Source organism: Scyliorhinus canicula, chromosome 24 (genome assembly GCF_902713615.1).
Source record: "Scyliorhinus canicula chromosome 24, sScyCan1.1, whole genome shotgun sequence".
NCBI lineage: Eukaryota > Metazoa > Chordata > Chondrichthyes > Carcharhiniformes > Scyliorhinidae > Scyliorhinus > Scyliorhinus canicula.
The window spans coordinates 25,129,061-25,155,264 of record NC_052169.1 but is presented as its reverse complement, the minus strand read 5'-3'; the positions used below and the strand labels follow the sequence as shown (position 1 = coordinate 25,155,264).

General features: G+C 47.3%; 1 protein-coding gene across 7 annotated transcripts in view; it reads left to right on the top strand.

The window, feature by feature from the left end:
• The window catches only part of vps13c (vacuolar protein sorting 13 homolog C), a 368,173-nt gene that overhangs the window by 119,927 nt on the left and 222,042 nt on the right, over positions 1-26,204 (top strand). For all 7 annotated transcript variants that reach the window (XR_005458698.1, XR_005458696.1, XR_005458697.1 and 4 more), the window contains 4 exons: positions 1,037-1,166; positions 6,093-6,210; positions 17,078-17,213; positions 21,713-21,797. Coding sequence is in view for 4 of the 7 variants with exons in the window: in XM_038784422.1 (XP_038640350.1) it covers positions 1,037-1,166; positions 6,093-6,210; positions 17,078-17,213; positions 21,713-21,797 (469 nt within the window). In the remaining 3 variants the exon portion in view is untranslated. The remainder of the gene's footprint in view (positions 1-1,036; positions 1,167-6,092; positions 6,211-17,077; positions 17,214-21,712; positions 21,798-26,204) is intronic.

Here is a 26,204-nt window from a genome sequence, read left to right as displayed (position 1 = left end):
AGCAAGTAGTATAGCAGCTCTTAAATGCATGAATAGTTGTGGTAAGATTGTGGACTTCTTTTTACGACAATATGAGCAACTCAATTTCCTGATGAGAGTAGGCCACCATCAAGTGGTAAATTGTAAATTAATGTGAGAGATCAGCCAGATCGATGAATTGTTAAATTTCTGCTGTGCCACTGGGGGAATGATGAAGCAGAGATTACTTACCACCCACAAAACAGGATGGGTAAGCTATCAGAAGCGTCACCAGCTGCTCCCACACACTACCCTCAGAGCTGATTAAGAACAGTTTCGGCAGATCTGGGAGCAGGTCTCAGCTGCTTGTGGTATGTGGTGTGGGAAACTGGAACACAGCAGCAATAATGTTTTTTTCTAAAAGGTTGCTGTTTTCTTTATATTGAAAAGAATTGCAGATTCCTAACCGCTCCCCGAAGTAGATGCCGTGTTCTAACTGGGTTTGAGGTACCTGAAAGCAACTTGCTTTTTTTCTAGTTATAGAGTAACCGGTCAAGGAAAAGTTCATCACAACCTGTAAGCAGGTCGGGTCCTTCACTTCAAAGCCTTGAAGCGGTAGCACAGTGGTTAACACTGTTGTTTCACAGCTCCAGGGTAACAAGGTTCGATTCCCAGCTTGGGTCATTATCTTTGCGGAGTCTGCACGTTCTCCCCATGTCTGCGTGAGTTTCCTCCAGGTGCTCCGGTTTCTTCCCACAAGTCCCAAAAGACGTGCTTGTTAGGTGAATTGGACATTCTGAATTCTCCCTCTGTGTACCCGAACAGGTGCCGGAATGTGGCGGCTAGAGGCTTTTCACAGTAACTTCATTGCAGTATTAATGTGAGCCTACTTGTGACAATAAAGATTCTTATTATTCTTTTTATTATATTGAATCAACGAAAATGGCGATCAACTGTTTCGGGCTCTGCACAGAATTTAAGCCTTCACACCTTCTTTTGCATTTGAGCTGTCTTGAATTATATGTTCAACTATGAATAACAAAGCATGTACAAGTTACCAAGTTTTACCGTTCTGCAGTTAAACAGCGTTAGCCACAATGACCAAAAAGCAACATCCCCAGGCTTATCATTGGAGGAAATTCTGGAACGGGCCTACGAAAAGTTTGATGTGGAGCTCCGAAGTGTCCAACTTCTATTCAGCAAGCCAGGTACAGTTTTTATCTATTTAAATTAACTTTCCCTTTTTTTTTGCTCTCACCACTCCAGTGCAGAGAAAGCGAGAGAGAGAGACGGAGGAAGGCATCTCCTTTTAGGATGGAGATGAAGGGAATTTGCTTCTGAGGGCCCTGAGTCTGTGGAACCCTCTTCCTGAGAGAATGGAGTCGAGACGGGGTCATTGAATATTTTTAAGGCAAAGGTGGATCAATTCTAGACCAACAAGAGTATCGAAGGGTCGGCAGGAAAGTGGCCTTGAGGCTGCTATCAAATTGGCCACCATCTTACTGAATGTGAAGTGAAGGGAAAAGGCCCCGTTTCGAAAAAGAGCACGGTAGCACAGTGGTAAGCACAGTTGCCTCAGCTTCAGGGACCCGGGTTCAATTCAGGCCTTGGGTCACTGTCTGTGTGGAGCCAGCACATTCTCCCCGTGGGTTTCCTCCGGGTGCTCCGGTTTCCTCCCACAGTCCAAAGATGTGCAGGTTTGGTGGATTGGCCATGCCAAATTGCCCTCGGTGTCCAAAAAGGGGTTAGTGGGTTATGGGGATAAGGTGAAGGTGTGGGCTTGGGTAGTGTTATATCTTTAAATTTGTGAAGTTTTGTTCAATTTACGGTTGCCGGTTGTTGTTGAGACATTGGTGAAACTCAGTAGAAATTCAAGTTAAAAACTTGTCAGGTGCAAATAAGAATTGTTTTATTTGAAGTTCATTGGTTACAACTTGAAAATGATTTAAAAGGTAGTTTGTAGACAATTTGATTTTCTTCAAAGAATCACAGGAATTATCTTCTGAGACAATAGCCTGAACACAACTTTAAAAGTCAAAGGCTGAAGTCAAAGTTTGAAAATGAAATAGGAATACAGAACTCTTTTCTAATTCTCTTCCTTTACTTTCTCTCTCTCTCTCTCTTTCTGTCTTGTTCTCTTTGTCTCTTTCCTCTTTCTGTCTTTCTGTCTAAAATGGTGGCCAAATCATCCATGGATATACTATTTGATATCTGTCTTAAGCGATCCGATCACACCCCAATATAATCCTAATTGGTTTAAGCTATATTCAAAACACATTTGATTTGATAAAAAGCCGTCCATCCTCACGATGCAACGCCACTTCCAATTGTTGCTTATCTGCAACAATTAAGACGTTATGTCATCTCATCATAAACTGTTTTTTTGACACAGTCTAAAATGTTTCGGCTTGCATACGTTATGGAATGTGGTTCAGGCTGTTATCACAAGTGGCCTGAAATCAGAACAATGGAGCCTTTAATTATTCCACCTTACAGCCCATGGGATTTAGCCCCTGTCCTTGAAAGAATGTGATGTTTTTATCAGTGGTTCTGTGTTTCCCCAAACTCATGTCTGAGTTTGGAAGTTGTATGTTTCTTTCATTTTAAATCTGGGATTTAATATTTCCTTCTTACCTATATTAAGTGTATTTAAAATACCTGACTTCTACAGGTAGGGTGCTCTTTCCAAGGGCTGGTGCAGGCTTGATGGGCCGAATGGCCTCCTTCTGCATTGTAAATTCTACGATTCCACAGGGGAGTCTGTGGCCAAAATTTATTGCTCAACTATAATCACTAATGGTCATTATCTCATCGCTGTTTGTGGGGCCTGACTGGGTGTAAATTAGTTGTTTGCAGCACTGACTACACGTGAAGCAAAGTGTCTTGATTGGCCTTATTGTGATTGGGGATCTTTCAAGGTTGGGAAAGGGTGGCTTGCATTCCAAATCTCTTTGAAGGATCTTTACCGGAAATACTAACCCTTGAAACCTGCCATGTATTGGGTGTGGACCACGGATGTTGAAGCAACTTATTGGCACTAAATGCCAGGGTGACGAGTACCACAGTTTTAACTCTCGTTATTTGTTGAAAATTTGAACTATTTTCTAGGACTGGAAACCTGAATACAAGAGAAGGTTTTCTTCCTGCTCCATGGGTTTCACTTGTTTGGATAACACACAGGTTTTCCACTCAACTAGATTCTGATACAATATCCTTCATTGTCGCCAACTTTCATACAATGCTCGAGTGAGCTCAGCATTGTCTGTGTTTAGTGATGAAAATATTACAAGTCACCAATCACCGATAAAATATCTTGAAGTATAGATGTCATAACTTTGAGAGATCATTCAGAATGTGCTTCTCCCCACATCAGCTGTTTTATTTTTGCCTATGTCATTGGCGTAGTCTGGACTGGGTTCCAATCATGTGTCTTTCCCAACTGTGGTAAGGTTGAAAAATCTCCTCCTGATATTGGATGATAACAAAAGCTTATTCTGCATCTGACAGTGGTTTTACAGAAGCAGTAACAGCAGTCGATGATGTAAGTCTGTCTATTGAAAAACTTCTTTCAGCCTCGTTTAAAAAAAAAACTGCTTTAGTTTTAATTTCAAGACGTGGGACGATCGCATTGACTTCGGCACTGGAAATGACCACACACTCAGCCCTGTAGACCCTGCAGAGTCCTGCTGGGGACTTGTGACAATATTGAGAGAGCTGTCTCTAATGCATTGTCAAGCAATAGTCTGACTTAGTTATACTCATGGAATCGTACCTTCCAGCTCATGTCCCAGTCATCACCATCCCCATCCCGAGATCTTATGGCACTGTGGACCTAGCAGAGGTGGTGGCACAGTGGTGTATGCTCAGAAGGCCTGATTCTGAACCCCTTACAAAGAACAATACCGCACAGGAACAGGATCTTCGGCCCTCCAAGCCTGTACCGGACATGATATCAACCTTGGCCAAATCCCTCAGCACTTTTGTGCCGGATCCCTCTACACCCATCCTATCCATGTATTCATCGAGATGCCTTTTGAACACCATTAATGTATTTGCTTCCACAATGTCCCCTGGCAACGTGTTCCAAGCACTTACCACCCACTGTGTAAAAAAACCCTGCCTCGCACATCTCCTCTAAACTTTGCCCCATGGACCTTAAACCTTTGCCCCCTGGTGACAGACCCCTCTACCCTGGGAAAGAGTGCCTGCCCATCCAATCTATCCATGCGCCTCATAATCTAGTCGACCTCTATCAGATCACCCCTCAATCTCTCTAACACTCTGCTATCTAGTCACTGCTGATACGAAGAGGTGGGAAGATCCTCTGAGTTCAGTTTGTATACATGGATCTGGTGCTGCCATCTAGTGGTTGTCTAGCACTATGATACAGTTGTTAGCCCTTTACATACCATCAGATATACAGATGACTGCAGGGGACAGCTGACTGGTGGTGATTTAACCTGAGGGTCACCCACACCTCTGGCGAGGGGTAAGATTGAGAAGGCAGGACCTTCATGGATAACCTCAGTCGGTGCAGGAATTGAACCCATTCTTTTGGCCTCGCTCTGCATCACGAACCACCTGTCCAGCCAACTGAGTCTATTCACCTAATCGACCTTAGTTAGCTCTCTCCTCACATCTGTGTAATTGGCTTTATTCAAAATGTTTGTTTGGACTGGAGTATGTCGCTATCAAACCTGATATGGAATCACTTGTGTTACGGTCTCTTTTTTCCCAGAGAGTCTTTCACCAAGATTAATAATTAAACGCACTTCTTGTAATATACTGGATCCTCTGTTCGCTACACTTGTTATCCAATTTACTCCATCCCAAGCATGGCCAGTGAAGATGCTAACCACAGCAAGCTCATCTCTTCCAGTTTGGTCTATTACAATGTACCCAAGTCCTCCCCAGAAGCATTGTGTTACTTTTTGAAGCGTGGTCATTGCTATGTAACCAAATATGGCAGCCACTTTTGCTCATGTTAGTTATTTTGACGGATTGCTCTGGAAAACAAAACTGGGCAAAATATTTTTAACATAAAAGTAAATGAAGAAATCCTGTTATACACAGTTTGGAAGCCCCAAAACGCTTCACAGCCACACTTCTCAAAGTATGGATCGATGCCCAGTTTTGGCTTTCCAACACTCCTGAAATCGCCTTGGGAGAATTCGTTGATTTCAAGGTGTTGTTGTGGAGTTTGCACATTCTCCCCATGTCTACATGGGTCTCATTCCCACAACACAAAAAGATGTGCATGGTTGGTGGATTGGCCACGCTAAATTGGCCCTTAATGGGGAAAAAAGTAATTGGGTACTTAAAGTTAAAGCAGCTGTATGCAAGTTGTTTTAGAACAGGGGTGGGCAAACTACGGCCCGCGGGCCGCATGTGGCCCGACAAAGGTTTTTATGCGGCCCGCCAATGAGGTGCCCAGAATCATAATCTGCATTTATTCAATAAGCGCATTTACTTCAGCGGCTTTTCCCCGGTGGCTTTTTAAAAATGCCGGTTATGATTCCGGGCACCTCATTGGCGGGCCGCATAAAAATGCGCGTAGTGGGGTGGATGAGTGGGGCTGTCTCATTGGTCGGTTTAGTTGGGTGTGCGACCAATAGGAGTCCAGGTTACAAACAATAAGCCTTATTATTGTTTGTAACCTGGACTCCTATTGGTCGCACACCCAACTAAACCGACCAATAAGGCAGCCCCACTCATCCACCCCACTACGCGCGTTTTTATCGTTGACTCGGCTACAGTGTTAAGGATCAGCACAAGCAACTTGACACCTGATTTCAACAAACTGGTAAATGACTGCAGTCAGATGCATCATTCTCATTGACACTGTTCTGTTACTGAGTTATTTGTTTTTCAAATAAATGTGCTTTTTTTTCTTTAAAGACCTTTAATTTTGGCTATTTAAAATATTAATTATTTTACTTAATATACTATGCGGCCCTTTAAAATTGTGAATTTCTGAATGTGGCCCTTGCACGGAAAAGTTTGCCCACCCCTGTTTTAGAAGGTTGAAATCAAGGTGTCTTGGGGATTAGAGTGTAGTATATCAATTCGTTCTGTATATTGTTCAACTGTCACTTGACATACGAGTGTGAAGAAGTGTAATTTCTCTTGTTTAGGCCAAGATTGGAAGTCTGCTCAGAAACAATGCTCTTCGTCTCAACATATCCTGCAGCCCATGGATGTCAAGGTGCAGCTTTCCAGAGCCATAGTGGAGAAAGATACCAGAATGCCCAAGTATGTTCACTTGTAGTTTCACTTTGGTCTGTAACAATGAACTAAAAGCAGTGCAACAAATAACTATGGTGTGTTATGTTGGCCTCTAACGATGTCACTTGTTTATGTGGAAACAGCAATATCAGTGAAGGTGCAGGTAAGTGCGGGGTTAAAATAGCGAAGGCTGATTATAAGGAAGAGTCATGTACTTTGCTGAACAATACAATTTGTGAGACATGGCAAGGATCGTGCAGTGATTATTACTGTAAGGTAAGTGATAACATTGCATACGTACACATGGAATAGGAAAAGAGCATGAGGACGAGGCAGAGGGACAAAGAGTTAATACTCTAGGCGAGTCTTGTTTGAAGTTGAAAACTTTGTAACTATGCTCTTTGGTTGTGTTATGACCAAAGTAATGAACCTAGAACATAGAACAGTACAGCACAGAACAGGCCCTTCGGCCCTCGATGTTGTGCCGAGCCATGATCACCCTACTCAAACCCACGTATCCACCCTATACCCGTAACCTAACAACCCCCCCCTTAACCTTACTTTTTAGGACACTACGGGCAATTTAGCATGGCCAATCCACCTAACTCGCACATCTTTGGACTGTGGGAGGAAACCGGAGCACCTGGAGGAAACCCACGCACACACGGGGAGGGTGTGCAGACTCCGCACAGACAGTGACCCAGCCGGGAATCGAACCTGGGACACTGGAGCTGTGAAGCATTTATGCTAACCACCATGCTACCGTGGTGCCCTGCCCTGAACCTGTACTATCAACATGGATCATATCGCCTTACAATTTGCCTTTGTCCTAAAAAAAATAAAGTTAGCTGTACATCTGTAGGACAACTTGAAACCCTAGATCTGAATCGTTATTGCTACTCTTCCCTGAACTTTCAGTACATCAGTACCCCATTGAAGGTAAGTGTCCAGGTTGACCACCCTCTAACACTCCGCCAGGAAATCAAGAAAAGGCTGCCACCGCCGAAAGAACCCTTGCACCGACCCCCTCAGGGCAAACTTGACCCTCTCCAGTTTGATGAACCCACCATGTCACTGATCCAGGATTCTGGGCTCGGGGGCTTCGCGTCCCTCCACTGTGAAAGGATCCTTCGTCGGGCTACTAGGGACACAAAGGCCAGAATACCGGCCTCTCTCACTCCCGGCACCGATGCTACCCCAACAATCGCGAGCCACCAGCCCGGTTCCACCCTGGAACCAATCACCCTGGACATAGTCCCCGCCACCCCCTTCCAGAAACCCTCCAGCGCCGGACACGCCCAGAACATGTGGGTGTGATTCTCTGGGCCTCCCGAACATCTCCCACACCTGTCCTCACACCCAAAGAACCGGCTCAACCTGGTCCCAGTCATGTGCGCCCGATGCACCACCTTCAGCTGAATTAAGCTGAGCCAAGCGCAAGAAGAGGACGAGTTCACACTCCCCAGGGCGTCTGCCTACGTCCCCTCGTCGATCTCCTCCCCAGCTCCTCCCACTTCACTTTCAGCTCTTCACCGAGGCCTCCTCCCCCTCCTGCATCACCTGATAAATTGCCGAGATCCTACCCTCACCGACCCAGGTCCCCGAGAGCACCCTATCCTGCACCTCCTTTGGCGGCAATAGCGGAAACACCGCCACCTGCCGCCTAACAAACGCCCTAACCTGCATGTACCTGAAAGTATTCCCGGGGGGAACACCCCACTTCCCCTCCAACTCCTCTTAAGGTCGCAAACGTCCCGTCGAGGAAAAGGTCCCCCATCCGCCTGATGCCTGCCCTATGCCAACTCAAAAACCCACCATCTATTCTCCCTGGTGCAAACCGATGGTTGCCCCGTATTGGGGTCCAGATTGAGGCCTTCACTTCCCCCCCTATGCCGCCTCCACTGGCCCCACATTTTGAGGGAAGCCACCACTACTGGACTCGTAGAATACCTTGCCGGGGGGAGTGGGAGCGGGGCTGTCACCAGTGCCTCCAAAGTCGTGTCCACACAGGATGCCACCTCCATCCTCTTCCATGCGGCACCCTCCCCCTCCATCATCCTCCTACGGATCATCGCCACATTTGCAGCCCAGTAGTACCCACACAGGTTGGGCAACGCCAGACCACCCACCTCCCTGCCTCGCTCCAAGAATACCCTCCTCACTCTCGGGGCCTTTCACGCCCACATGAACCCCAGAATACTCTTATTCACCCTCCTAAAAAAAAGCCTTCGGGATCAAGGTGGGGAGACACTGGAAGAGAAACAAAAACCTCGGGAGCACCGACTGGACCCTGCCCGCCAAGGAGAGTGGCAACGTATCCCACCTCCTGAACTCCTCCTCCATCTGTTCCATCAGCCTCGAAATGTTTAGCCTATGAAGGCCCTCCCAGCTCCTGGCTATCTGGACACCCAGATATCTAAAGCTCCTCTCCGCCCTCTTCAACGGGAGCTCTCCTATCTCCCTCTCCTGGTCCCCTGTGCTCACTCTTTCCCACATTGAGCTGCTAGCCCGGAAAATCCCCAAACTCCCCAAGTATCCTCAACATCTCAGGCATCCCCCCCGCCGGATCCGCAATATATAGCAGTAAATCATCCGCGTACAACGACAGCCGGTGCCCCCCCACCCCCCCGCTCCGCACAATCCCCCTCCAGGTCTTCGAATCCCTCAGCGCCATGGCCAGGGGCTCGATCGCTAACGCGAAGAGCAGGGGAGACCAGGGGCACCCCTGCCTCGTCCTCCGGGTCAACCGAAAATCCTCCGACCTCCTCCCGTTTGTCACCACGCTCGCTACCGGAGCACTATACAGCAGCTTCACCCACCTAATGAATCCCTCACCAAACCCAAATCTCCTCAGCACCTCCCACAGGTAGCTCCACTCCACCCTGTCGAAGGCCTTCTCCGCATCCATCGATGCTACTATTTCCGCCTCCCCATCCGCCGCCGACATCATTATAACATTAAGTAGCCGCCGCACATTGACATTTAGCTGCCTCCCCTTCACAAACCCCATCTGGTCCTCATGGATAACCAGCGGGACCACATCTTCCACCCTCCTGGACAGTACCTTAGCCAACAACTTTACGTCCACGTTGAGGAGCGAGATCGGCCTGTAAGACCCACACTGGAGGGGGTCCTTATCCCGCTTCAGAATCAGTGAAATTATTGCCCTAGACATCGTCGGGGGCAAGGCCCCCCCCCCCTCGCCTCATTCAGGGTCCTCACTAACAGTGGGCCCAGCAGATCTGAGAACTTCTTATAAAACTCCACCGGAAATCCATCAGGTCCCGGTGCTTTCCCTGTCTGCATGCTCCTCAGCGCCTCAATCAGCTCCTCCAACTCGATTGGGGCCCCCAGCCCCTCAACCCGCACCTCCACTCTTGGGAATGCCAGCTTGTCCAGAAAGCGGTCCATCCCGTCCCCCTCCCTAGGGGGCACTGACCGGTACAGCTCCTCTTAGCACTATCCCCATTCCTATCACCACTATCATCACAGCAGAGGTGGCGGCACAGTGGTGTGCAATCGGGAGAGAGGTGCCCTTGGGGTCCTCAACATTGATTCTGGACCCCATGAATCTCAAGGCTTCAGGTTAAACATAGAAAAGGAAATCTCCTGCTGATTACCACATGCTGTCCACCATCAGCTGAACAACACGACGGAGGAAGCACTGAGGGTGGCAAGGGCACAGAATATTCTCTGGATGGGGCACTTCCATGTCTATCTAGAGTGGCTCGGTAATACCACCATAGATCGAGCTGGCTGGATCCTCACGGACAAAGTGGCTAGGCTGGGACTGCAGCAGGTGGTGAGGGAACCAACAAGAGGAAAAAACATAATTGACCTTAACCTCACCAACTTGCCTGCTGTAGATGACCGTATCGGTAGAAGTGGCAACTGCACGGGCCTTGTGGAGACAAAGTCCCATCTTCACATTGAGGATACCCTCCATCGTGTTGTGTGGTCCTACCACCGTGCTAAACGGGATAGACTTCGAACAGATCTCGCAACTCAGGACTGGGCATCCATGTGGCGCTGTGGGCCATCAGCAGCAGAATGTACTCAACCACAATCTGCAGCCTCATGTCCCGGCATATCCCCTACTCAACTCTGGTTCAACGAAGAGTGCAGGAGAGCATACTAGGAGCAACATCAGGCATCTCTAAAAATGAGGTGTCAACCTGGTGAAGCTACAACACAGGACTACTTGTGTGCCAAACGGGCATGAGCAGCAAGTGATAGACGGACTTAAGCGATTCCACAACAGACCCTTCAGATCTATGCTCTGCGGTCCTGCCACATCCAGCTGTGAATGGTAGTGGACAATTAAACAACTCAGTGGAGGAGGAGGCTCCACAAATATCCCCATCCTCAATGATGGAGCGCCCAGCTCATCTGTGCAAAAGATGAGGCTGAAGCATTCACGATAATCTTCAGCCAGAAGTGCTGAGTGGATGATCCATCTCGGTCTCCCACTGGAGGACCCCAGCATCACAGATGTCAGCCTTCAGCCAGTACCATTATCACTCCACGTGATATCCAAGAAACTGCTGAAGGCATTCGATACAAATCCAACCCTGACAAGTACTGTCCCATTAGTCTACTCTCGATCATCAGTAAAGTGATAGAAGGGGTTATCAACAGTGCCACTCGGCAATAACCTGCTCACGGACACTCTTTGGCTTCTGCCAGGGTCACTCACTTCCTGACCTCATTACAGCCTTGGTTCAAACAGGGACAGAAGAGCTGAATGTCAGAGGTGGGGTGAGAGTGACTGCCTTTGACATGAAGACAGCATCTGACTGAGTATGACGTTAGCAAAGCTGGAGTCAATGGGAATCGGGGGAATCTCTCTACTGGTTGGAGTTATACCTGGCAGAAAGGAAGATGGTTGTGGTGGTTGGAGGTCAATCATCTCAGCTCCAGGACATCACTGCAAGAATTCCTCAGGGGAGTGTCTTAGGCCAACTATCTTCAGCTGCTTCATCAATGACATCCCTTCCATTACACGGCCAGAGGTAGGGACGTTTGCAGATGACTACAATGTTTTGCACCATTTGCGACTCCTCCGATAATGAAGCAGCTAATGTCCAAAAGCAGCAAGATCTGGACAATATCCAGGCTTGGGCTGACAAGTGTCGAGCAATTACCATCTCCTACAAGAGCGGATCTATAAAAATGAAATGAAGTGAAATGAAATGAAAATCGCTTATTGTCACGAGTAGGCTTCAATGAAGTTACTGTGAAAAGCCCCTAGTCGCCACATTCTGGCGTCTGTTCGGGGAGGCTGGTACGGGAACCATCGCTCCTTGACATTCAATGGCATTACCATCGCTGAATCCCCCACCGTCAACATCCTAGGGATACCATTGATCAGAAACTGAACTGGACTAGTCCTATTAATACTGTGGCTACCAGAGCAGGTCAAAGATTAGGAATCCTGCGGCAGGTAACTCACCAACTGACCCCCCCCCCCCCAAAGCCTGTCCACCATCTGCAAGGCACAAGTCAGGAGTGATGTGGAGATGCCAGCATTGGGCTGTGGTGAGCACGGTAAGAAGTCTTACAACACCAGGTTAAAGTCCAACAGGGTTAGTTTCGAATCACGAGCTTTCGGAGCGCAGCTCCTTCCTCCGGTAAATGAAGAGGTGGGTTCCAGAAACATATACAGTAGTCCCCCGTTATACCGCGGGTCCAAGACAGCCACCCGCGTTGTATCCGAGCCGCGGATATCCAAGATGGCGGATATCCAAATGAATGAACGAGAGGAAACATCGCTGACTATGCTGAACATTGCTGAATGGAAGGGCGTTTTAAATAAGAAACAGCAAAGTTCGTTCAAGTCTTAAATCAAGTTTTAAATTTATTAAAATATATACAATAATATACAGTATACATACAATAATATACTTAAAATTGTACTTACAAGCATATTTTTAAAAATCATTTTAAAAAGTCTGAGTTTCCTCTGGCACATCCCCTTCCTCATCTTGACTTGTGCTTGTCTCTGGAGGTTCTTCAGGTGTAGGATGTATATCGGGTCGAAGTCTTGCTGCTCTGTGTATGCTATGAGCCACTTCAGGTGCGTGATGGCATCCGAGTGGCTCTTTGCCACTGTGGGCTGGGGTTCTTCTTCTTCTTCTGCCTCCTCTTGGGTGACCTGGTCGATGATCTCCTCTTCTGTGAATGTTTCTGCGGGTGCCATGTCGTCCTCTGCTGCTGACCACCTGTTCACCCAATCCTGGAGTGTTAGTTCTCATCCAGTTGGTCCTCTAGCCTCTCCTCAGCTGCCCTGATCTCTGCTTCAGTAAAGCCTACGAAATCCTCTTCATCCGGGTAATGTTGGGGTCGTGGGAGTGCTGCTCCTAGGGCCTTGTTCCAGCAGTTGGCGATGGTCTTCTCTGTCACAGCTCCCCAGGCCTTCCCTGCCAGATAACAGGCATCCTTGATGGTGATGGCTTTCAGGTAATCTGGGACAGTGAGAGGAGAGTCTATCATTTCCAGGATCAGTTCCTTTTTGTACACAGACTTGAAGGTCTGAATGATGCCAGCATCACATGGCTGGATCTTGCTGGTGGTGTTCTTTGGGAGATAGAGCACTTGGATCTGCCCATCCCTGGTCTTGAGAACATCTCCCTGAGGGTGGGCTGAGCAGTTGTCCAGTAAGAGTGTGGCCTTCTGCGGTAAGTTGCGGGCACTAAGGTGGTCCCTGACACTGGGTGCGAAGAACTTGAAGAACCACTCCTCAAATAAGGAAGCTGTCATCCAGGCTTTGCCAGAGTTCCGGTAGGTAATGGGTAGGTTCTCCATGTTGATGTGGTGAAAGCATCTAGGAGACTTGAATTTGCCCACAATCAATGGCTTCAGCTTGTGTGTTCCCATGGCATTGCTGGCAAACAGGATGGTGAGCCTGTTCTTGGCTTGCTGGTACCCCAGAGTCTTGTGGGCATCATCCTTGACAGCTAGGGTCTTGTCAGGCAGCATCTTCCAGTAAAGCCCTGACTCATCTGCATTGTAGAGTTGCTCTGGGGTCAGCTCCTCTTGCACCATGTAGTTCTTGAGGATGTCGGGAAAGGCTGCTGCGGCTCCTGAGTCGGCGGATCTCTGTTCACCACTGATGGTAACTGCACCTATCCCATGTCTTTTCTGGAACCGATGGAGCCAACCCTTGCTGGCTACGAAATTGCTGTCCTCTGGGTGGAGCTGGTGATGGAACTTCTCAGCCTGAGTCCTGATGATAGGTCCAGATAGGGGGGTGCCACCAGACTGTTCCTGGACAAACCAGGTGAACACAGCCTTCTCCAAGTTACTGTCACTAGCGTTCCTTGCCTTTTTCCTGCTAAGCCCTTCACTCTGAGAAACTGCCCGAACATATGCTCTTAAATTGGGCTCATCTTTCACCCACCCACGGAGGGTTGACTCTGGTACACCAGTCTCTCTGGATAATTTTGCCTTTGTTTCCCCGTTTCGAAGCCGGTCTATCAAATGTATCTTTTGACTCACTGAGTAAGACTTGCGCTTAAACATTTTGAACGACAGTAACTGAACTCGAAGATACCTGCACTGGAAAAGGTATCCCTTTTATGGCTGTGTAATTGGGCTAATCGGTCGCGGCTACTCATCGCGGCTAATCGTTTTACAGTACAGTAATCATCGCTGCTAATCGGTCTAATCATCGCGGGTAATAATCGCTGCTAATCGGTCTAATCATCGCGGCTAAAAAAGGTGCTGTTTCAAAAAGAGTTTAAAATGAGTCAAGTAAGTTGGGGTCCATAAGCCCCCCGCCGTATATCGCGAACCGCGGTATTGCGGAGCGCGGTATAACGGGGGACTACTGTATAAAGACAAAGTCCATGATGCAAGACGATACTTTGAATGCGAGTCTTTGCAGGTAATTAAGTCTTTACAGGCCCAAATGGAGCAACTGGAGAGAAGGGTAATCCCAGGTTAAAGAAGTGTGAATTGTCTCAAACCAGGACAGTTGGTAAGATTTCGCAAGCCCAGGCCAGATGGTGGGGGATGAATGTAATGTGACATGAATCCAAGGTCCTGGTTGAGGCCGTACTCGTGTGTGAAACTTGGCTATAAGCTTCTGCTCGGCGATTCAGCGTTGTCGCTCGTTTTGAAAGCCGCCTTTGAGAACGCTTACCCGGAGATCAGAGGCTGAATGCCGTTGACTGCTGAAGTGTTCCCCGACTGGAAGGGAACATTCCTGCCTGGTGATTGACGCACAATGTCCGTTCATCCGTTGTCGCAGCGTCTTCATAGTCTCACCAATGTACCACGCCTCGTGACATCCTTTCCTGCAGGTAGACAAGTTGGCTGAGTCGCACGAGTATGTGCCACGTACCTGGTGGGTGGTGTTCTCACGTGTAATGGTGGTACCCATGTCGATGATCTGGCACGTCTTGCAGAGATTGCCATGGCAGGGTTGTGTGATGTCGTGGTCACTGTTCTGAAGGCTGAGTAGTTTGCTGCAAACAATGGTCTGTTTGAGATTGTGCGCTTGTCTGAAGGCAGGTTGTGGGGATGATCTTGGCAAGATGTTCGTCTTCATTGATGACTTGTTGAAGACTGCGAAGAAGATATCGTCGTTTCTCTGCTCCGGGGAAGTACTGGGCGACGAAGGGTACTCTGTGTCAGTTGTGTTCCATTTTGTCGGTGCGGTCTTTTGCTGTGGCGAGTTGGAACTGTCGAGCGATGAGTCAAGCGCCATATCCCGTTTGTACGAAGGCACCTTTCAGCGTCTGTAGATGTCTGTTATGTTCCTTCAGGAGTCAGGGAGTGTGATGGAATACTCTCCACTTGCGAGTGCAGCTCCAACAGCCCTGGAAGCTCTACACCATCCAGACCAAAGCAGCCCACTTGATTGCTATCCCTTCCACAGACATTTTAAAAAAAAAAAGAAAAATTTTGAGTACCCAATTTTTTTTTTTCCAAGTAAGGGGAAATTTAGTGTGTCCAATCCACCTAATCTGCATATCTTTGGGTTGTGGGGGCGAAACCCACGCAGAAACGAGGAGAATGTGCAAACTCCACGAGGTCAGTGACCCAGGTCCAGGATTCAAACCCGTGTCCTCGGCGCCGTAGGCAACAGTGCTAACCACTATGCCATGTGCCGCCCTTCCACCATTGATGAACAGTGGGTACCATCTATAAGTTGCACTGAAGGAACTCGCCAAGGTTCCTTCGACAGCACCTTCCAAACCCACGACTGCCCATCCAGACGGACAAGACCAGCAGATATTTGGAAACTCCAGCACCTGGAGGTTCCCCTCCAAGCCACTCAACACCTTGTCTTGGAAATATATCAGCCGATCCTTCACTGTCCCTGGGGCAATATCCCGGACCCCCCTCTCTAACAGCGCTGTGTGTGTACCTACGCCTCCGGGACTGCAGCGGTTCAAGAAGCAGCTCACCACCACCTTCTGAAGGGAAACTCGGGGTGGGCAATAAATGCTGGCCTACCTAGCGATGCCCACATCCGTAAATGAATTTAAAAAAAAAAGCTGCTTGTCCATGTTCAAATTGTGCCATTTTCATCCCATCTTGGTACTAGACCTGACCTTTACACAAATCCAAAATAATTCAGTGTTGCACAACCTTGCTCAGGCTTGCTCAGCCATTATTATCCAACCCGGTAATGCGGCCTTCTGACTGCTGCCCCCACCCCCTAAATCCACCCAAGTCAGCAGGCTGTTGTCCTCCTCCTTTGTCCCTCACAATTGCCCGTAAACTGTGTCGCACGTTCCACACCCAGAATTAGTGGTTCCCAATGTTTCCATCTTCGTGCTGTCAATTATAAGGCGAGGATTAATGGCCGCTCTGCTAAATGCCAGGCACCCCATCGCTGACCCTGGTACAGCTTGCAAGCCAACTTGTTTACACTGTTTTAAAAAAAAAAATGTCTGCAGCATCAGGAACATATTGAATAAAAGCACCGAATGCATTATCTAGGTCACTGATTTGCATTTTTCACAGATGAGTGACTATTTCTAATATTTATTTTTTTAAAAACCAATTAATTATATCATCACAATAGAATTTGTTTTATTCAGTGACATATTAAGTTCATGACATGATGTCTCTATTGCTCAAAACAGTGGGCTAGATTTTAACCATTGACTGCCCGGAATACACCAAATAACTCTCCACTAGTGCTGAAGATAGGCCAGATTCATTTGAATATGATAGTCTTTATTGTTGTCACAAGTAGGCTTGCAATGAAGTTACTGTGAAAAATCCCCTGGTCCCCGCACTCCGGCGCGTGTTCAGGTACACTGAGGGAGAATTCGAAATGTCCAATTCACCTAACAAGCACGTCTTTAGAGACTTGTGGGAAGAAACCGGAGCACCCAGAGGAAACCCACGCTGACACGGGGAGAACGTGCAGACTCCGCACTGACAGTGACCCAAGCCGGGAATCGAACCTGGGACCCTGGTGCTGTGAAGCAATAGTGCTAACCACTGTGCTGCTGTGCCGTGCCACGTGGATAGTACCTGGAGTGCAGTGGTTCACGTCCCAGATCTTCTAGCTCCATAAAAATAAATGGAAACTTAGCCTGGCCCATTAGCTGACACTGGATGGAGAGTGTGGAACGCACATTCATCCTGGTGCACCTGGAAAAATAACTGCGTGTCGTACATTTTAAGGGACCCTGTCACCTGATTTGAGTTCACTCTGGCCTCCCACCATGAGGGCAGGGTACTACCGTTAAGTCACACTGTCATTACTGGGCGACACACTCCTTTCTTTGACTGTATGGTTTGCAGTGATCTTCCGATTGTCTTTTGATTATTTGATGTAGTTCTAGTTTAGATTTGATTGATGAGAATTCTTACGCCTTACGATTTGGAATTTTGCAATGCTGAATCCAACAGGGAAGTGTTTGTTTTTCAGATTTAAGGTCTCTGGCGAACTCCCTTTACTTCATGTCAGGATGTCAGATCAGAAAATCAAAAGTGTTTGTGAGCTTGTTGAAAGCATTCCTTTTCCCGAGAGATCGTCTTCCTCCCGATCACCCATCAAGACAAAGGTTGGTGTGATGTCATAGAGTTTTACAGCAGGGATAGAGGCCCTTCGGCCCATCACGTCCGTGCCGACCATCAAGCACCTATCTATTCTAATCCCCGTTGTGTAACACTTGGCTCGTAACCTTGTATGCAGCGGCATTTCAAGCGCTGATCTAAAGACTTCTTAAATGTTGTGATGTGGAGATGCTGGTGTTGGACTGGGGTGAGCACAGTAAGAAGTCTTCCAACACCAGGTTAAAGTGCAGCAAGTTTATTTGGAATCATTAGCTTTCGGAGCGCAGCTACTTCATGAGGTGAGTCCTGATGAAGGAGCTACGCTCCCAAGAGCTAGTGATTCCAAATAAACCTGTTGTTCTTAAATGTTGTGAGGGTTCCCGCCTCTATCGCCCTTGCAGGTAGTGAGTTCCAGATTCCCAGCACCCTCTGGGTGAAACCTTTTTTCCCCTCACATCTCCTCTAAACTTGCCCGTTACTGTAAATCTCTGCCTCCTGGTTATTGACCCCTCCACGAAGGGGAAAAGTACTTGCCTGTCCACCCTTTCCATGTCCTTCATGATTTTATACATCTCAATCAGGGTCACCCCCAGCCGCCTCTGCTCCAGTGAAAACCCCAGCCTAGCCAGTCTCTCTTGTTGGTTGAAACGTCCAGCCCAGGCAACAAGCTGGTGCATAATCTTTGCAACCTCTCGAGTGCAATCCTTTCCTTTCTTTGGTGTGGTGACCAGAACTATATAGACTATATAGAATTTACAGTGCAGAAGGAGGCCATTCGGCCCATCGAGTCTGCACCGGCTCTTGGAAAGAGCATCCTACCCAAGGTCAACACCTCCACCCTATCCCCACAACCCAGTAACCCTACCCAACGCTAAGGGCAATTTTGAACACTAAGGGCAATTTAGCATGGCCAATCCACCTAACCTGCACATCTTTGGACTGTGGGAGGAAACTGGAGCACCCGGAGGAAACCCACGCACACACGGGGAGGATGTACAGACTCCGCACAGACAGTGACCCAAGCCGGAATCGAACCTGGGACCCTGGAGCTGTGAAGCGATTGTGCTATCCACAATGCTACTGTGCTGCCCTCACTACTGTGTACACTACTGCAGCTGGGGCTTAACCAGCGTTTTATACAGCTCCAGAATAACCTCCCTGCTCCTGTGTTCAATGCTTTGGTTAATAAAGACAAGAATCCCATAGGTCTAACCACCTTATCAAACTGCCCTGCTGTCTTCAGAGATCTATGAAGTTGCACACTAACATGATCCACTGTACTTCCTCGGGTCCGATCATTCATTGTATATTCCGTTGCCTTGTTAATCCGCCCAAAATGCATTACCTCACACTTTCCGTGTCTTCTACCATCTAACAAGCCCGTCTATATCGTCCTGTAATCTAAGGCCTTGCTCCTCACTATTTACCACACCACCAATTTTTGTGCAATCTGCAAACTTACTGATCATGCCTCCTACATTCACATCCACATCATTAATGTACACTACAAACAATAAAGGATCCAGCACCGATCCCTGCAGAACACCACTGGACACAGGCTTTGAGTCACCAAAAGACCATCACTCTCTGCCTCCGACCACTATGTCAGTTTTAGATCCAGTTTACTAAATTACCCTGGATCCCATGGACTCTTAACATCTTGTCAAAAGCCTTATTACTGTCCATGTAGACGACATCAACCGCACTGCACCCATATACATACCTCATCACCTCCTCAAACTCAATCAAATTTGTCAGACATGATCGCCCTTTGGCAAAGCCATGCTGTCTATCCTTGCCTATCAAGTGGAAATTAATTCTGTCCCTCAGAGTTTTTTCCAGTAGCTTCCCTACCACTGGTTAGTCTCACTGGTTTGTAATTTCAGGTTCGTCTCTACTTCCCTTCTTGAATAATAGCACCACATTAGCTGTCTTCCAAACCTCCGGTACCTCTCTGCTGGCTAGAGGACATTTGAAAATCTTTGTCAGAACCACTGCAATCTTGTCCCCTACCTCCCCTGGCAACCTGGGCTGCACCTCATCTGAACCTGGGGAGTTAATCCACATTTAGGCCCGTTAAAACTGTTAAAATACACGACTATTATTACCTGATTTTTCTTACAATTCTTCGAGATTTGGCTACATATCTGCCCTTCCATCTCTCCCTGACTGTTTGGGGCCTGTAGAACACATGTGATTGACCCCTTTTTTGTTACTAAGTTCTACACATATGGCTTCATTTCAGGAACATAGAATATAGAAAAATACAGCACAGTACGGGCCCTTCGGCCCACGATGTAGTGGCGAACTTTTGTCTTCGATTAAGAACAAATTAATCTCCACCCCATCATTCTACCGTAATCCATGTACCTATCCAATAGCCGCTTGAAGGTCCCTAATGTTTCCGACTCAACTTCCACAGGCAGTGCATTCCATTCATAAGAACATAAGAACTAGGAGCAGGAGTAGGCCATCTGGGCCCTCGAGCCTGCTCCGCCATTCAATTAGATCATGGCTGATCTTTTGTGGACTCAGCTCCACTTTCCGGCCCGAACACCATAACCCTTAATCCCTTTATTCTTCAAAAAACTATCTATCTTTACCTTAAAAACATGTAATGAAGGAGCCTCAACTGCTTCACTGGGCAAGGAATTCCATAGATTCACAACCCTTTGGGTGAAGAAGTTCTTCCCCACTAGTCTCTGGATAAAGAACCTACCTCTGACATCCCCCCATACGGGCCTCACGGTAGCATGGTGGTTAGCATCAATGCTTCACAGCTCCAGGGTCCCAGGTTCGATTCCCGGCTGGGTCACTGTCTGTGTGGAGTCTGCACGTCCTCCCCGTGTGTGCGTGGGTTTCCTCCGGGTGCTCCGGTTTCCTCCCACAGTCCAAAGATGTGCGGGTTAGGTGGATTGGCCATGCTAAAATTGCCCGTAGTGTAAGGTTAATGGGGGGATTGTTGGGATACGGGTTACGTGGGTTTAAGTAGGGTGATCATTGCTCGGCACAACATCGAGGGCCGAAGGGCCTGTTCTGTGCTGTACTGTTTTAATTCTAATTCTAATTCTAATATCTTCCACCGTTTACCTTAACCTACTGAGATATCATCCCGGAGTACTGCCGTGATGTTCTCCCGAATCCTGTCTTGTGTTTCTGAGTGCACTGCATTCATGACTGTGATGGAGAATCCTTGGCCGGGAATTTGCGCCGTCTTTTCCGCCAGTCAGATTTTTTGGTCCCGCCAAAGTCTACGGAGTTTTGGATGCCTCTCCGGTGGCACCGTCGGAAAACCCTCCAGCAGGAAGGGCCGGAAATCTCTGCCCCTTATCCCAGATTCTCAGCAGCTGGGGTCCTTTCAGAAACTCTTCAAGTGCCACGGTAAACATCTTTGAGTGAATGTTAGGATGTGCGGTGGTTTCCTTGTCCGTTGACAGTGACTAGCACTTTCTCCAGTGTGCAATTTCAACAAGCACATTTTATGCTTCTCTGTTAAGTTTGCTATTTTCATAACAGTTCCTATCTGTCCACAGAAATGTTCAATATTTTAAATATTGGACACAAAACTGCTTTGAAGCTCCCATTGCTTTCTCGGTTACATATTCAGACAAAGAAACATTAAAACCTCAAGGCTGCCACATATTGGCATGTGTTCTACTTGCCAAATAATTGCAGCAAAATCACCGATTTGTTTAGTCTGCAATATTGAAACGCTACTGAACTGGGCCAGGCGGTTGTTACATTTGTCACAGCCGGCTGGTGACGTGGAAAAATCAGTCTTTATACAACAGCAGAAAATGCTGGACAATCTTAGCAGGTCTGACAGTATCTGTGGAGCGAGGCCAGAGCTAACGAGTCTAGGTGGCTCTTTGTCAAAGCTTTGACAAAGACTGGAAACATTAGCTCCCTTCTCTGTCTCCACAGATGCTGTCGGACCTGCTGAAATTGTCCAGCATTTTTCATGTTTTCATTTCAGATTCCAGCCTCTGCAATAATTTGCTTCAGTCAATCCTTATACTCAAGTTTTGGAGTTGGTGAGACTTTACGAATGTAGAACTCTTTTTTTTTTTTTTCTTCGATAAATTTAGAGTGCCCAGTTCATTTTTTCCAATTAAGGGGCAATTTAGCATGGCCAATCCACCTAGCCTGCACATCTTTGGGCTGTGGGGGCGAAACCCACTCAAACACGGGGAGAATGTGCAAACTCCACACGGGCAGTGACCCAGAGCCGCAATTGAATCTGGGACCTCGGCGCGTGGGGCAGCAGTGCTAACCACTGGTTGGCCATTATTTTAATGCGTGCATTGTACTTGGGGGGTCAAATTTAGTTTTGTTTTGGTTGTTTAAGGCATGTGGAAAATCCTGCCCATGGTCTAGACAGACCTTAAATGAGTTGAAATTGAAACTATTGTTGCGTCTGCACAATTATCCTGACCTGTATCCGTCAAATCCGTGCCCCTTGATCGAAGAACACGAGATCAATACAGTTCACCGTTTCTGTTGGCAGATGTCCTTGGCAAAATCAAGAAAGGTGTTTGACCCTCATCTTGTAGCTGTTGGTTCTTCCGTGTCACTGGAGGCAGATGATTCAAGTAAGCTTTGGGTATCTTAGCTTTTTATGCACCACGACTGTCTTACTACTTCATGGTCGTCAAACATTGTATTCTGCTTTTGTTAACCTGCACACTAAATATCCCTCAAAACTGAATTCTACATGCCTTCTGTAAAATGTAATGAGCTTGCCAAGATTTTAGTGACAAATGTTATAATGTGTCCGATTCTGTGCTGCTTTCAGCCAACCGTGGACATTTGGAAATGTGTGAACTGATGTGCTATTTCAGTGATGTGTTTATTGTTTGAAATTCACCCCAAGCTTAAGGACTGTGTAACCATTGATTTGTCACTGAAGGCATTTTACATCAGGAAGGGGAGTCTTTCTGATTTGGTTTATTGCATCAGATGGGCTTGAAAACCGGGGTTCCCAGCCTCAGGACATGGTGTTCGGACTGAGATGAGGAGAAATGTCTTCACTCAAGAGAGCAGTGAACCTGTGGAATTCTCTACCACAGAAAGCTGTGGAGGCCGAGACACTGAAAACATCAACCTCTTTCAGGAGCTTAAGGGTCGTTGAGGATGAGTGGAAAAAACCTTTCAGCCCATCAAGCTGACCCTGACATCCCAATTTGACAATGACCAGCATTTTAAGCACACCAATGGCTTTTAAAAAGAATTGTTCATGGGACGTGGGCGTCGCTAGCTGGGCCAGCATTTATTGTCCTTCCTTGAGGGCAATTTAAGAGCATTGATAGGCCAGACCGGGTAAGGACGGCAGATTTCCTTCCCTAAAGGGCATTGATGAACCAGATGGGTTTTTACGACAGTCGACAATGGTTTCATGGCCATGATCATACTTTTTAATTCCAGATTTTTATTGAATTCAGATTTTACCATCTGCTATGGTGGGATTCGAACCTTGTCCCCTCTGACTTTTGATTAGTAGTACAGTCACAATACCACCACACCACTGCCTCCCCAGTATGTATCCCCTTTGTGTCTATTATCCTATTTGTACAGTGTTCAAACCATTTGAACCCCATGTCCTACCTCATGTTTTACCTTGAATTCCTGTGACGTATACTGAGTTGACAACCTTTGATGTAAAACGTCAGAGTAAACTATCTTGGGCATAATTGCAATGACTGTCAAAATCAAGGAGCTTTATCAGGCAAGATCCTCACATCCATGTGAGCTTTTGAGGCAATGAAGGACGTTATCATAGTTGCTAGTTCTTTTAACATTCTCCTGCACCACTGATTTTATAATCCGACAGAGAGTAGTGATAAATGGTTGTTTTTCAGCTATGCAGCGGAATTCTCTCCGGGTCAGTGTTGAGATCCTTGCTCTTCCTGATATATATTAACAACCTAAACTGTGGAGTTCAGGGCACGATTCCAAAGTTAGCAGTTGATACAAAAATTGGAGACAGTGTCAACTGTGATGAGGACAGGGTGGCACAGTGGTTAGCACTGCTGCCTCACGGCGCCGGGATCCCAGGTTCGATCCCAGCCCTGGGTCACTGTCCGTGTGGAGTTTGCACATTCTCCCCGTGTCTGCGTGGGTTTCGTCCCCAGAACCCAAAGATGTGCAGGGTAGGTGGGTTGGCTACGCTGGAATTGCCCATTAATTGGAGAAAATTAACTGGGTACTCTAAATTTAAAAAAAAAAAGACTGATGAGGATAATCTTGAACTTAAAAAGGACACTGCCATATTTGTGGAGTGGGCAGACAAGTGGCTGATGAAGTTCAATGCGGAAACGTGAGAGGTATTTTATTTAGGCAGGAAGGATGTGGGAGAAATTCTAAAGGGATTGCAGGGACAGAGGGACCATGATGTATGTGTCCATTAGTCATTGAAGATGGCAGGGCATATTGAGAGATCAATTGATAAAGCATGTTGTATCTTGGGCTTTAACCTTAGAATTCCTGCAGTGCAGAAGGAGGCCATTCGGCCCATCGGGTATGCACCTCACTTAGGCCTACTCCCCCGCCGTAACCCCATTTATCTTTGGACACTAAGAGTCAATTTATCATGGTCAATCCAGCTAACCTGCACTTCTTTGGACTGTGGGAGGAAACCGGAGCACCCGGAGTATGCAGACACGGGGAGAACGTGCAGACTCTGCACACAGTCTCCCAAGGCTGGAATTGAACTTGGGCCCCTGGCGCTGTGAGGCAACAGTGCCGACCATTGTGCCACTGTGGGGGCGTTGAATGCAAGAGTAAGGGGTCATGTTGAACTAAGACACTAGTTAGGTCTCATCTGGAGACTGCGTTCAGGTCTGGGCGCCATACTTGAGGAAAGATGTGAAGACATTGGAGATATATTAAGGACACAAGAATGATTCCAGGGATAAAGAACTGTAGACACGAGGATAGATTGGAGAGGTTGGGATTGTTTTCCTTGGAGAAAAAGAAGGCTGAGAGGAGGCTTGATGGAGAGATTCAAGATCCTGAGGGGTACGGACAGGGTGAATAGTGAGAAACTGTTCCCTCTAAAGAGAGCACCAAGAAGTAGAGGGCATAGATTCAAAATATTTGGCAGTGGGGAATAAAAGTGATGTGATGAAGATTTTTGAACCCAGAGGGTGGTTGGAATAATGAATGAACTTCCTGGGAGGGAGATTGAGGCAGGTTCGATCGAGGTACTCAAAAGGCAAGGTTTGCCCCCTGGAAGAATATGCAAGGTTACAAGGATAAGGCAGGGGGGTGGGAAGAGGTAGAATGTTGCTTCAGCAAGCCAGTGTAGACTCGATGGGCTGAATGGCCTCATTCTGCACTGTGAAGATTCGGGTTATTCTGAAATTCAAAATCACCAAATTGCAGTTTGTGCTGTTACAAGTGCATCAATAAAGGAACGGATTATCAATATAATAGTACTGGTCTCGTTGAGCCCTCTGAATGATGACAAAATTGGTCTATAATTCAACTTTAATTATTTAGTAAGGCTCTGTTTCATTTGCAGCCCCTTTCCAATAATTTGCTTGATAGATGCTTATACAGAACACAGCTTTAGCAGGGAGAGCTTGTACTACAATGCACATTACATGCAGAGTAAGAAGGGGATAGTGCAGCCTGAGGTTCAAGAAGGTTGTATAGAGCATAGAAAAATACAGCACAGAACAGGCCCATCGGCCCACGATGTTGTGCCGAACTTTTGTCCGAGATTAAGAACAAATTAATCTACACCCCATCATTCTACCATAATCCATGTACCTATCCAATAGCCGCTTGAAGGTCCCTAATGTTTCTGACTCAACTGCTTCCACAGGCAGTGCATTCCATTCCCCACTACTCTCTGGGTAAAGAACCTACCTCTGACATCCCTCCTATATCTTCCACCATTCACCTTAAATTTATGTCCCCTTGTAATGGTTTGTTCCACCTGGGGAAAAATCTCTGACTGTCTACTCTATCTATTCCCCTGATCATCTTATAAACCTCTATCAAGTCGCCCCTCATCCTTCTCCATTCTAATGAGAAAAGGCCGATCACCCTCAACCTTTCCTCGTATGACCTACTCTCCGTTCCAGGCAACATCCTGGTAAATCTCCTTTGCACCTTTTCCAAAGCTTCCACATCCTTCCTAAAATGAGGCAACCAGAACTGCACACAGTGCTCCAAATGTGGCCTGACCAAGGTTTTGTACAGCTGCATCATCACCTCACGGCTCTTAAATTCAATCCCTCTGCTAATGAACGCTAGCACACCATAGGCCTTCTTCACAGCTCTATCCACTTGAGTGGCAACTTTCAAAGATCTATGAACATAGACCCCAAGGATCAGTGCACAGAACATATATACTTAGCTCCTGCTTCATGTCACCATTTGATAAGATCATGGTTGATTTGATTGTGGCCTCTACTTTCCTGTCTACCCACTACACCATTTCATTACCCGGTCAGTCAAAAGTCTGTAATTCAGCCTTGGAAATAGTCAGTGAGCCGGTTTACACGGCTCTGTGGGGAAGACGATTCCATGGACTGACGACTCTGAGAGAAAAGGTTTCTCGTGGGTGTAGCAGCGGAAATGATACCACCTGCCTTTTCAGAAAGGCGCGTACCTGAAGGTATCTGCAAGCATTTCCAGGGGGAAAACTGAATTTCTCCTCCAGCGTTTTCAGGCTGGGGAAGGTCCCGTCTGTGAACAGGTCCCCCATCCTTTTAATGCCTGCCCTCTGCCAGCTTTGAAACCCTCAGTCTATCCTGCCCAGGACAAATCTGTGATTGTTGCGTATCGGGGTCCAGACTGAGGCTCCCTCCACCCCCCTGTGCCTTCTCCACTGACCCCAGATCTTTAATGCCGCCACCACCACCAGACTAGAGGAGTAGTGGGCCGGCGAGAGCGGCAGAGTTGCAAGTGCCTCTAGGCTGGTACTGGTACATGAGGCCGCCTCTAACCGCTCCCGCATCGAACCCTCCCCAATACCCATTTCCCAATCA